The sequence below is a fragment of the Nanorana parkeri genome, unplaced genomic scaffold (genome assembly GCF_000935625.1).
Source record: "Nanorana parkeri isolate BGI_ZX_2015 unplaced genomic scaffold, ASM93562v1 scaffold750, whole genome shotgun sequence".
NCBI lineage: Eukaryota > Metazoa > Chordata > Amphibia > Anura > Dicroglossidae > Nanorana > Nanorana parkeri.
This window is the reverse complement of record NW_017307018.1, coordinates 586,043-599,442: the sequence shown is the minus strand read 5'-3', so window position 1 is coordinate 599,442 and position 13,400 is coordinate 586,043. Positions and strand designations below refer to the sequence as shown.

At 40.5% G+C, this 13,400-nt stretch overlaps 1 protein-coding gene across 1 annotated transcript in view; it reads left to right on the top strand.

Moving 5' to 3' along the window:
- Nucleotides 1–10,073, top strand: part of SYTL3 (synaptotagmin like 3) — a 34,057-nt gene extending 23,984 nt beyond the window's left edge. Inside the window, exons 12-16 of the mRNA XM_018564423.1 lie at nt 2,308–2,422; nt 2,498–2,603; nt 2,713–2,909; nt 5,691–5,770; nt 9,966–10,073. Coding sequence (XP_018419925.1) covers nt 2,308–2,422; nt 2,498–2,603; nt 2,713–2,909; nt 5,691–5,770; nt 9,966–10,073 — 606 coding nt within the window. The remainder of the gene's footprint in view (nt 1–2,307; nt 2,423–2,497; nt 2,604–2,712; nt 2,910–5,690; nt 5,771–9,965) is intronic.
- The last annotated feature ends 3,327 nt before the right edge of the window (nt 10,074–13,400 follow it).

The following is a 13,400-nucleotide window of genomic DNA, read 5'->3' as shown; positions in this document are numbered from 1 at the left end:
AATAAAAAAAAAATGCCATATGCTCTAATTCACTTAATGACATTCCCAACATACTTCTAAAGAGCTATGAGAGGAAAATACAATTATAGGTTAGGGAGTGAGAACGGATATTCTAAACAGAGAAAAAGGTTACAAACCAAAGCTGAGAAAAGATTGAATTATTTTCATCATACTAACAGCTCCAATTATTAGAAGGGGTACTTAGCAGAAGACCCAGGACACATGACAGGTCTAGAAAGGCCTCTGCTGGGGATGCTCCAAGTTTAAGTCAGTTAAATCTTTAGAGCACTAAGGGGGTTATTCACAAAGGAGCCGAACGATCCTGCCGTAGCTTTGGCTGATCCTTCGGCTCTCTTCGGCCCCCCTGCCCCCCCTGCCCCTTGGTTCAGTCAACCCGAAGGGCTGCTGTACGGGCTATACACAATAGCCCGTACTACAATCGAAGGCAGCCGAGCCGTAGGCATATGCTTCGGTTCGCCTGAGCCAAAGTGACAGCCGAAGCGTGGAGAAAGCTCAGCCGAAGCCGTCGCTCTGCCAGCTGTAATGACAGATCAGCGTCCCCAAATGACCTGGGGACGCTGATCTGTCATTAAACAATAACTGGACGGAGCCGGCTCCGCCTAGTTGTTATTTATTGGCCGGGACCTGCTAGAAGACTGTGGCAGGTGTCGGACAATAGGAAACAGTTGGACGGAGATTTTAGCTGATGTACGGCTGAAATCAGGCTCATTTCACTTCGGCTGGATTATTCACTCGGCTGCCTTCGTCAGCTTTGTGAATAATCCCCTAAATGTTTTCATACACGTACAAATTATCAAAAAAGAAAGATGTTTTAAGATCTGATTTGATGATGTTTGTTGGTTACTTGTTTGAGCATACAGCTGGATTAACTTGCCTCTCATCCCAGGGTGAAGTTAAGGTCTTACTTTATGATTCATTGATTAATTTACAAGTGTCATTAACCTGGCTTAGGCATACAGTGATCACTAATTGATTAAAGATTGAAGTGTATGGTAAGCCAGACCTTTTCTTTATTTTGGATAGAGTAGGGAAGGGTTAAACCCCTATCAGTTTTTTTGCAGTCTGTGCCCCACTGGGGAGATTTTCTTTCACTTCCTGTCTTGGAGACGCAATAGGAAATGAAATGAAATTTAATTTCCCATCTTACACAATTGTTATCAGAAAATGTTTTCTCCTCATTGACAGATTTTCCTTCACCTCTTGCGCTAATGATATTAAATGTAAGGTTTCCTCTTACATTCTGTTTCAGTGACAGTGGTCAGCAGGACATATAGAGGGATTAATATACTCAGTAGAAACATAGACAGCAAAAAAAACCTTCCCTACTCCATGTAAAACTGAAATAAAATGGTTTTGCCTTTACACACAGATTGTTTAATGTCGATAAATGCAAAGTAATGCACTTTGGAATTAAAAATAAACAAATGGGTTATACAATTATGGGTATGCCACTGGGGAAGTCAGAAATGGAGAAGGATTTGGGGGTCATTGTAGACCACAAACTGAAAGGTAGCTTGCAGTGCCAGGCTGCTGTAAACAAAGCTAGCAGGGTTTTGTCCTGTATTAAGAAGGGGATGTATGGCAGGGACAAGTCTATAATTTTGCCACTTTATAGATCATTGGTTCGACCTCATCTGGAGTACGCGGTCCAGTTCTGGTCACCAGTACTAAGAAAAGATGTCCTTGAGTTGGAAAAAGTCCAGCGGAGGGCAACCAAACTAATTAGGGGTACGGAGGACCAGAGCTACGAGACAAGGCTACTAAATTTAATCATGTTCACATTAGAGGTGAGGTGATTAAGGGGGGATATGATCTCCATGTACAAAATGTTCAATGGTGGTAGCAACATTAGCGATAAACTGTTTAAAATTAACTTCATTACAAAAACTAGAGGCCACCACCTAAAATTGGTGGAAAAAAAATTCCAGCACAAGGGGCGAAGGGGGTTCTTCACAGTAAGATCAGTTAGGGTCTGGAACTCACTGCCACAGGCGGTGATTTCAGCAAATAATGTGGAATTGTTCAAGAAACTTTTGGACGATTTCTTAAGGTACCGCAATATACTGGGGTACGGGTACTCCTAGAATGAGATCCTAATAGGTTGGACTTGATGGACTAATGTCTTTATTCAACCTCAAATACTATGTAACTATGTAACACACAGTTTACGGTCATTTCTGTAAGGCAGTTTTTTTAGACTATTAATAGTTAGTGGTAGGAAACCATCACTTACAGTACATTGATGTCCTGTTTTATTAATAACTTTTTGACTTTCATTTTGTTTAGCCAAAAAAACATGAGGAGGGCACAGTACAATATCATGGGGAGTTGCGTCTGAGAATCAGATTGGAAATACCCCCAGTTCCCACAACCTTCCAGTACGAACACCATTCAACTTATGGTATGTATGTGGGACCTGGGGTTTGATTCACCATTTAGTCTATAATTTCTTGAGGTAACAGGTTTCATTATCCAGGTATGGAAGGTAAACATTTGGGAGTGATTCAGCTTCATCTTGTAATAAAAAGTGCCAAGAATTTGCTGTCAAGACCAGATGGAACGTTAAGTCCATTTGTAAAAAGGTGAGCTGCCAGAGTTTTTATTACTGTTTTGTAATAAACTAAACAACATCCTTTACCTAAGGTGATGCGTATATATATTTAATACTATTTTTCTTTTGTGTAACTTAAGTTGTCTTATCCTGCCAAATAAACATGAATTAAAGCAAAGGACTCCAGTTCTAAGAAGACAAACCTCCCCTGAGTGGAATCACACCATCATTTATAACATCATGAATCAAGAAGATCTGAAGAGGTCACGCCTAGATCTCACTGTTTGGGACCAGGGCCTGAATGAGCTCTTTGTTGGCGGGACTAGTATGAGCACAGGTAACTCGAAACATATGATCCACATTGAGCATCTTGCTCATAGTAATCCTATGATACAATGGGTTAATAGGCTTGCATAAAAGCTTTTCATTTAACACACAGCCATTTCTATACTGAACCAAATGAATAAAAACAAAAGAGAAGAAACCAAATGTCAATGCCTAGATGTAAAATAAAAAGTAGTTTAGATGGTCAAATTCATTCAATAAACAGTAACAGCACTGCAGAAGGGTGACGATTCAAGGGTGACAGGGAAATAAGAGTATTCCCATTCAAGCTTATGAGGCACTTGTGGAAAATTGTATTTTTTATTTTAAATGGAATGCTATGAAACAACCTGTGTTTAAAGTTACACCTTTGCAGAGAGGAAAAGTTGTAGAGATCAACTGTCTCCTGCATAAAAATTAATTATTGCATCCACCCATAACCAATATTTTAGTTTTGGGTCTATACCAATGGACTGCTGTACCCACTGACTTTTCATAGGTCTCATGGCTTGCTTTATACCATATGGTTGAAAATATCCCCGAAACAAGATAAATAGGGAACTCTACATTGATTGCAACCACCTCATAATGAGCACCATAGGTGTTCAGCAGTGGGAACTTGGGTGCAGAGATCTCACTAATGAAGTCCGCAAAGGGTGATACATTAGCTTTCAGTCCTGGGAGAATGGCACCAGTAGTTTGGCATTTTTAGGTGTAGAGAGTGATGCCCTACCCTTAAGGGCCCCTAACCAACAAGCCTATCTTTGGCTCTCTCTATATAAATGTAAAACCCTTGTTTTCATACTCACCTCTCCTGTGCTGGTGTCCTCTACATTGCACACCAACTTCCTCCACCAAAGGATACCAGCAGGAAAATCAAAGAGACAGAATCCAGTGCTTTGCTCCAAGAATATTAGGCTGTATATTAGTGTCAGGGAATCGGGTTCCGTCCCCTGGGTCAGCCGCGCCGGCGTCTGGTTGCTAGGCGACCTGCCGGTCACGTTCCCTCCAGGGCTTGTACTCTCAGACGTCGCTCTCAGACACATACAGTGTCTAAGTGACAGGCAGAGTAGGCCGGCCTTCACACAGCATTTCCGTTACTAGGAGACGGTTGGGAGGGCCACTGCTGACGACTCCACCCACACACACCTGCCTCTCCTACAAGAGCTAAGAAGGCTCACTTGCTCAGCGTTCTAGCGAGGTAGAAAGTCAAGCAACTTGCTAGGGCATTCACCTCCACCATCCTGAACCTTGCTGTCCTCCTCCAGAGGATTCACAGCCGTGAAGCTTCCACAACCAGTGGCTCGGGGTATCTGGACTGTTTACACCAAATCGCAAGTACCACCTGTATTCTCAGTCTGATACAAGATTGCATATCCTCCATTGGCTTGAAGCGACAGTACTCTATTGAATGCCTGCAGCTCACTTACCTTATATATATATATATATTACTGCTATCCTGATTAACTGAACCGTGCATCATTATCCTACCACTTAACAGTACCATCATTGTATTGCCTTGCATTAGTGGAGTTAACTAGTGTAACTACAAGTCCCAACACGGCCCCAATGAATGACAATTGAGGACCTATATTGTGTTCACAATCCTGTGGTGGTGTATGATGTGCTAGGGGTTCCGACCTCACTCATTCAATACAGAGTGCGACAGTGAACCCTCTAACTGAGCCATCCACAGAGTCACTCCGCAGCTGAGATCCACACACACAAGCTTGCTGGACATTACAATTAGTGACATGCGGTACCTCTGGTTCCGGGTAAGGCAAGCCCCAGCCTCGTCCACAGCACGTCCCGCAGCCCCGCCGGCCGAAGCCCCTCCCCGGTCCCCAAGCTAGTGTGAAGGAGGTAGGGAGGAGCCTTCCTGTCCCTCACTTGCTCGTCACTGCTGAGGCATCAAGATCGATGGCCTCAGTACTTTTTTTTTCTTTTTTTGAATGGACCAATGGCCCTTTGCCATTGGTCCAAGCCATCCACAGAGCTCACACCTCAAACAAAGAGTAGAGGCTGTGACAGCTCTTGCCTCAATAGTTAGGTTACACAAGAAGTGGGAAAGCCCGCTGCTGTTTAAGCTAACTACCTGTCAAAAGCCAGATGCAGCACCACCTGTAATTAACAGGCAGCGCTCCATCAATGACAGGTTACACAGCAGGGAGGATTTCCCTGCTGTGTAACCTGTTAGAAGCCGCTCTAAATGGAGAAAAATCTGTCAGTTTCAGACTTGAAACTGACAGCTTTTTCCTCCATAATACCAGGTGAGGCTCTGCCTCCCCTGACCGCACATCCCTGCTGTATATACAGATACACATGACTATCAAAAGATCTTTTTCTTTCTAATATTTTAATTTTTCCCATGAATATGTACTCTGTTTATCATGTAGATCATCTACAAATGCATGGTTATGTCTATTTAGGAGAAAAATAAAAGCATGGTCAGTCAGCCCCAGCAGGGAAAACAACAACAGTTAGCTGAAATCCAACCCAACTAATCACTCATTTTCTGGAGAGTGCTAAGCACAGGGGTCTGCTGGTGTTAGCTGCCACCCATTAACATGAAGATCCTTTCCTGATCTAGCTGCATTGGCAACTATCAGTTAACTTCTGTGGGCACCTTAACAAGCCAGGGTTTCAATCTGACATCAACACTTTACACCTGACATGTCATTTTTAAATTCACTTTAATTTTGTAGCCGGACTGGAAAATTATTAGCTTTGGGTGAAGATTTACTGTAGGCTCCCAGTATCCAAATTCAGATTGGTCTATTTTTTTTCTCAACAGGTGATGAAGCCAGTGCATCAATCTACCACCAATCTGCCCAGTTAATATGGCAGCAACTTCTCGCTGCACCCAACACATGGGTAGAAGATTCTCTTGCACTATATTCCAATAAAGGGTCTTTTTGTTATTAAATTTAATCTCTGGATATTATGTTCCATACTCGTGTATCATCTTGCCATTTCTCAGCTTAAATCCCCTCATTAGATGAAGCTCAGCCAAGTGGATATTTGTATGAATAGAATAGAACATAGTCTTTGTTATTAAGTGATTGTGCTCTCTGTTGTATCTTATAAATTATTGCCAACTTTTTCCTTTTCCAAGCTATATGTTCACATGGAAAGACTTTATAGCTGAAGCCCCTCTATGCATGCACAAATCAGTAGGGTATGGTGAGATTGTCCTGAAGCCTCCTGGGATGTATGACATGATTCACTGGAGGCTGCAAGTGCCTAGGGCTATGTCATCCTCAAATAGGTGAGGAGAGAGGAAGTGCGAGCAAGTACCATGAGAAAAAGTATGTGATTATTTACCACGGTGGGTGGAGGAAGCAATTGGGAGGACATTATTTTATGTGTGAAGGTCTACTTTATTACAGTTGTTGCGTACTAATACATTTTAGCTAAATTTGATTTTGGACATTAAACAGATCCTATACTCAATATCAATTTAATACAACACATAAATGAATATCCTACTTTGCACATCGTAGTTTGTACATTTCCTTTTAATATTGTTTGGAAATGTGTGTACATTTATGGTGGCATTATGAAATTGTAGGTATTATTCCTTCATATGCAGTATTTGGTTTATATTATTTTATACTTAGTTTGTTGAACACAAAGGTTGTCTTTAACAGATCTAAAAAAGAAAATATTTTAGGGATGGTGGTGGTGATCTGAATGATTTGCTCTTACAGGAGGCAAGACATGTATAGTTTTTTTGGTCACAACACCTTATAGGCATGTTTGTCTGTCCAGTCATTTACATATAAGATGTTTGCCTACAGTTAAGGTATTCTGAGATTATTATGTACTGGATTTTTAAGTGCTGTCTATATGTCTATTTAAATTGGGCCTACAGAATAAAAATCCTTTGTCTAAACAGTCTTATGTTATTCTAGAAAGGTGTTGTTCTCTAAAGATCATGAAGGAAGCTCAAATGGTCATTATGAGCAATAGACATGTAAATTTAGTTTTGTTCTGAATGAATATTCGTCCAAATTTTGTGAAATTCAGACATTAGGATGCATTCAAATGAAATCGTCCGAATGCGAACAAATTCAAATGTTGCTTTAATGAAAATTTGGATTTGTCCGAATCTCTGGCCAATCTGATTTTTTTTCTTTTTTTTGCTCTTGGGGGTTGTATTACAGACCCGGTCAGGTGGCTTCCTGTTGTGGATCTTTCTGAAACGAAAATTCAGAGAGATACGAAATCGGAATAACGAACCACAAACTAAAGAAATAGAAATCCCAAACCATCTGAAGCGAAATGAAAGACATTTTTTCGGGGTTACATGTCTAATAAGCAACATGCATAGATATAACGGGTACGGCTGTATGTATAAGGTATATAACACTGGGGTTATATAAAACCATTGTTAGGTCAGCATGCACAGACACACACACCTTTGGTTTTACTTTATCTCTGCGGATAGAAACAGAAGTAATGAAATTCTTCCTTTACATTATTAGACATCAATGGGTAGGATCCCTGCATATGGGGCCAAATAAATCGTACTCATTTTCACAATAGTATAATGGCATTGGGCATTTTATTCTCATGTATTATCTAGTTACATCTATCCAGTGGTAACGGAATTATTTCTTAAGCTTTTGTGATGAAAAAAACCTCTATGCTGTTCAAGCTAGTACAATGCCCACTTAAAAAACAAACAAACCTGTGCTCTTCACAGTTACCCCTTGCCATGTGGCACACTGAAGGTGTTCTAACTTTTACATTTAGTTTAGTTTAAAGCGAAGTCCACTTTAAGACTATGTTTCATATTGCACTATAGAATTTGCTCTATTTGGGATGCTTTTATTTTTAGTGACGGACAACTGAATCTTAAAATAGGAGTTGGGTTTATATACAAATAGGAAATAAAGAAGGGATTTGGATAGGGAGACAGGAAAGGAAGTGGAAGAGGGGACTCGCACTCATTCTGCTAATCAGCTAATCCAATAATTCTGTCTTTCCACGCATGCCAGGGCCTTATGTGTCTCCTTGGAACACTACCATCAAATGGGTGCCAGCGAATCACATTCTTGCTTGCAGAGTCCAGACAAACTTGTTCAAGAGGTTATAAAACATTACCACTGTCCCAGCTTCTGATTTTTTTGTGCAGATCATTATACAGGATTAAAGTACAACCATAATGCCCCTGTTCCCCTGAAGCATGCTGCAATACTAAGCAGGTGTGGGCATCTGACTGTGGCATGGGCTACTGACCCTCAGGCATAGAACCATTTATCAATGTCAAAGCACAGAGAGCCCTGTTGTTGTTTTATGCTTTTCATATGCCTTATCACAAAGCCACATGAGATCTGTTCTTTCTGGAGGCAGCAGAGAGAAAGCCTTGTGCATCAGTCAGCTCACCTGCAGTATATAAAGGCCTGTGAACAGCTGGGACTAATAGTGAGGTCTGGCTACCAGGTAAAAGCTAGGAATGGAGACAAAACCCCCAGGATCCAGAAAAGAACATTATGGTTCCGAGAAAACAAAACCATAAGCACTGGAGCCACTCAGCATGTGAAGACGAGAAAGCTATTTGACACATACACACTGTCCACAATCCTGCCAGCCAGTATATATATATATATATATTATATACACACACATCTGTATTTATGTGTTTAACTACAATAGTATGATAAAACCTGTGATTTTGCATTCATAGCAAATTCAAATCACAGAATGCCATTGGATGAAATATTGTTCAAATCACAGAATGCCATTGGACGAAATATTGTAGCAGCTGAACGGGTAGGCAGGTCCAGTATGGTTGCCTACAGTTTGAAATTCCAGGGACACAGTGCTGTTGAAGCAGATTACCTGTGCTATTTATTACTCACAAATACTGGCTTAAAAACTAGCATGCAATATGATCTCATAGTGGCGTATTTACTACATTTGATAACACAATCCTGTTTTCTCTTTAAAAAAAAAAAGGATGGATGGGAGGAATGTGAAGCTGATTAATGTTCACAAACATCTAGATAACAGAAAAGTTTCAGAAACAAGCTCCATGCAATTGCTCATGCAAATCACAGACAGCTATAGCATCTATGGCTCGCTGATAGTTTCTTGGTCAGCCAGTTATACTGGATATATAAAATTATCCATAACACCTTCAAATCTCCCCTTGGGGACAGCAGAGCAATGATATCTCACATTCCTCAGTAACATCTACTCAGGTCCTCCTGTACTTTGTGCATTCTCTGCATTATAGTAGGCAGGGCAGGCCAGCTGAGTTATCTACATTAAAGAAATGCACATGTTGTAGCTGGACTTAGTCATGAAGTAAGACGCAGCCTAATGATGTAACTGGACAAAAGTGTGCAGGGAATGTATGTATGGGAGAGAAAATGTTTGACAAGCCCCTTAAGGAACAAATATACAGTAAACTGATGCAACACTATAGCACTGTGATGCTGGTAAGACCGATATGATTTTTGAAGCAGATAAAACTATCTAGGTATAGGTATTGTAATATACATTTGTGCAAGTTTTCAGATTATTCAGAAGTGAGAAAAGGACCTCATTAGACTGAACCAGGTGTCCAAGCTATGGGCATTCGAGTATTTACACATCTTTAACATGCAGTAAATGATCAAAATATCCTCAAAGTTCACAAGGAAGCAGTGAAGTCCAAAAAGTTGAGTCTCAGCTCTTTTCAAGCATTTGCTTTGTGCTTACATTAGAAATGACAAGGCTGACAGGCCTTACTGCTAGGAGGGGGCAGTAGAATTAGTTGAACTACTAAAGTGAAAGTGCTTCTGCTGCAAACTTTGAGGTTTAATTTTTCCACAGTGCCTTCAGCTACAGTGAATTGAGGGCTTGTTTTAAAACACATTTACTGCTTGTTAAGAATAGGCAAATACTTGAATGTCCATAGACTGGCCACAGCTGCATTTTAAAGGTATCCGTAGATATAAGATGATCCTGAGCTGATCCCCAGGTTATCCTTAGAATGTCCATGTCCTAAAACTTATATCTCAGTTCATGGAATATGCTGACAATTTGAATCACCTAACAGTTTCTTATGTTTCTTCAGGACTCTGAAGGTGAGAGTTCTGCTTTTGGATTCCTAGGTCTGCATACCTGCCGTGACGATCACGAGTGGGTCCCACTCTTCCAGCTGGATACTGAATTTATTTTTTAAGTAAAATGCAACAGTGAGTGGTAAATCTTTAACTCGGGTGGAAACTCCCCATAACTAAGTGGCAAAAGTGCCAGTAACTATGACTTGAAGACTTTGCCACTGGAGTATGCTAGAAAAATAAAACGCCATCAGATGATTCAACCAGCCAGCCAGTTATCTATAACTGAAATATTACTTTTGGGTTGACTGGCAATATCAGATTCTATGGGTGAACAGTAATTCCATCCAATACTTTTAGGAGAACTCATTGAACAATATTTGGTGGCCTGCTTCATACAGACACTTTACCAAATATACTGCTTTACTTGATATAGTCACATCTCAGGTCGGATGCACATTCAATTATATACAGTAATACCTTGGTTTACAAGTAACTTGGTTTGAGAGCGTTTTGCAAGACAAGCAAACATTTCTGAAAAATGTTGCCTTGTTATACAAGCAAATGTCTTGCAATAAGAGCAAAATTTTGTAGAAAAGCGCCACCCGAATAAGGCTGTAGCTGTGTGAGCGATGAGTCTGTTTAACGACAACACAATGTCACATTGGATAGATTCCTTGTTATGGTTTCACGAAATGAAAAAGATTCCATTGAGTCAAGAGATAGCAGTGATTCCGTTAGCGATAGTGAAAGTCGTCCTACACAATAATCCTTCTCTCTCTCGTCCCCCTCACACCAACCACAAAGGTATGGGTAATTGGTTTATTTGTCTTTATATTTTGTACAGTATTATATTACAGTACAGTATTGTAATCATTTGTATATGAATATTTTTGGGTTGTGGAACGAATCATCTGAATTTCCATTATTTCCTATGGGGAAGTTCGCTTTGATATACAAGCGCTTTGGATTACAAGCATGCTTCCGGAACGAATTATGCTTGTAAACCAAGGTATTACTGTAGTTGGTTTGGTTCAAACTTGAAAACGTCTAAAGTCATCACAGCACACTATCATTCCTTTATCCAATAAAGTGCTCATAACATAGGATGTTATCCATGTTAAGAATGTTGAAATGAAGTGCATAGGAAAAGTGTGTCCAATGTTTGCCTTGGTATTGTTCTGTAACCATAAGTAATCATTTAATTGCATGTCCAACCAAAACCATTTCTTTTAGTTTTTGGATGTACTGGTGAAGAATTAAGACCCTTTGTCTTAAGACAGGAAGTAAGGCTAAATTTCCAACAGCAACAGACAGAATAAATCATTTTTTTCTAGGTATATTAAGGGAAGGCTGGAACCCCTGTCAGCGTTTTAATTCTATGTAAAGTCAAATACTGTACATCCATCCTTAACGTGTTTCTATGTATAGAAGAATACATCCATCCGTAGCATGTGTCTCTGTTCTGGCATCATCTCCGATGACCCCAGGATGGTGAAACATGTTAGGGATACACTGATCTTTTGGTTATCGCCTCTCCATTGAGCTACATGGACTGCACAACCATTAGCTATCCCCACATATCTACCTGCTCAGAGCACAGACTGGATGCCTGCACCCACTTATCCATGACAAGGCTCACCTATGTTATCGTATCTATGGAGGAGCAGTGTTGTTACTCAGGGCTACTGTCCTGATTTAGACTACAAACACCTCACACTTTCCTCTTCTCCATAGAATGAGTAGGTTTTGTAGGTTTTTTGTAAGAGAGATAGCTGGGAACAATGTAACTGATAAAGAGTGCCGCATAGACAGAGAGCAACGGCAGTTATCAGCAGACAAGATTCCTAGCAGAATCAACAGGTATTTTTTTGCAGTTACCAAACATATAAAAAAATGATTACAATGATATATTTAGCAGACCAAAATGACCAAATAGGAGAAGTTTGTTAGTAGGTTTACAATAGAGCTGCAGCTAACGATTATTTTCAAAATCGATTAGTTAGCCGATTATTAAGTTCGATTAATCGGTTAATCGGATAAAAAATAAAATACATTTTAAAAAATGGCTCCAGTGATGGGACTTCTAGTTTGTATTGAGATTGCAGTCCATCACAGGAGCAAGCTTGGAGCAGTAGAAGTAAAAAAGAAAAAAAAGTGTGGTGTACAATATAGTGAAATGAAAAGTGTACAATTATACAGCAATTAATGCAGAATACCACCAGCTATAGAGGAATACAATAAATCCCAGCAATAGTACATTATAGCTGGCGGTATTCTGCATTGCAATGTATAATGTACTATTGCTGGGTGTTGTAGTCCTCTATAGCTGGTGGTATTCGGCATTGCACCACTGTATAATGTATTATTGCTGGGATTTGTTGTACTCCTCTATAGCTGGTGGTATTCCTTGATTTGTAGTCCTCTATACAGTGCAATGCAGAATACCACCGCCTATATAGGAGTACAACAAATCCCAGCAAAACATTATACATGCAGTGTACAATGTATTGCTGGGATTTGTATTCCTATATAGCTGATGGTACATTGCTCTGTATAATATACAGCACAATGTACCATCAGCTATAGAGGAATACATATCCCAGCAATACATTATAGAGCACCATGTGTGGGTGGGAGTGCAGGCTTACCTGAACAGTCTTCCAGCAACTTGTTTCTGAGATCGGGCCTGTCTATCGGCGGCTGTCATCCCCCCCACACCTGCTCCTCCTTACTTCTTCTCCCCGCGTCCCTGTGCCGATCGTGGATTTGGACGGGCGGTGAGCGTGAGGCGCGGAGGAGGTGCGGGAGCGTGGATGCGGGCAGGTCTGGCAGCGGCGAGCGTGAGGTGGGGGAGGAGGTGTGGCAAGCAGCGTGTGTTAAGCCGTGAACAGGGCCAACCAATCAGGAGCCGATTAATCGATTATTGAAAAAGTTGACAACTTTTTCAATAATCGATTATAATCGATTATGTCGATTAGTTGTTGCAGCCCTAGTTTACAAGCCTTTTAAACATGACTTTTTTCATATATATTTATACTACGTTTGTCATTTACAGACAGTCCCCAGGTTACGAACAAGATAGGGACTGTAGGTTTGTTCTTAAGTTGAATTTGCATGTAAGTTGGAACAGGTACAATTAAGTGTAACTCCATCCAAAATGTTTTTTTTTTCTTGTTTTAGATAGCATAGGGAAGGGTTAACCCCCTGTAACATTTGTTTTGCTGTTTGTGCCCCTGTACAGAAGATTTCACCTCACTTTCTGTCCCTGTGACAATTGGATTTTGTCAATTTTGGGTTGTAGTGGAAACAAGGATTGGTGATAAAGCTTCAATGGAGACACCTTTTTCCCATGATCACTCTTACAGGAGTGAATTTCCCTTCCTAGGGGGTGGATTTCCTTTCACTTCCTGTTGTCTCAAGGACAGGAAGTGAGATTAAATCTTTCC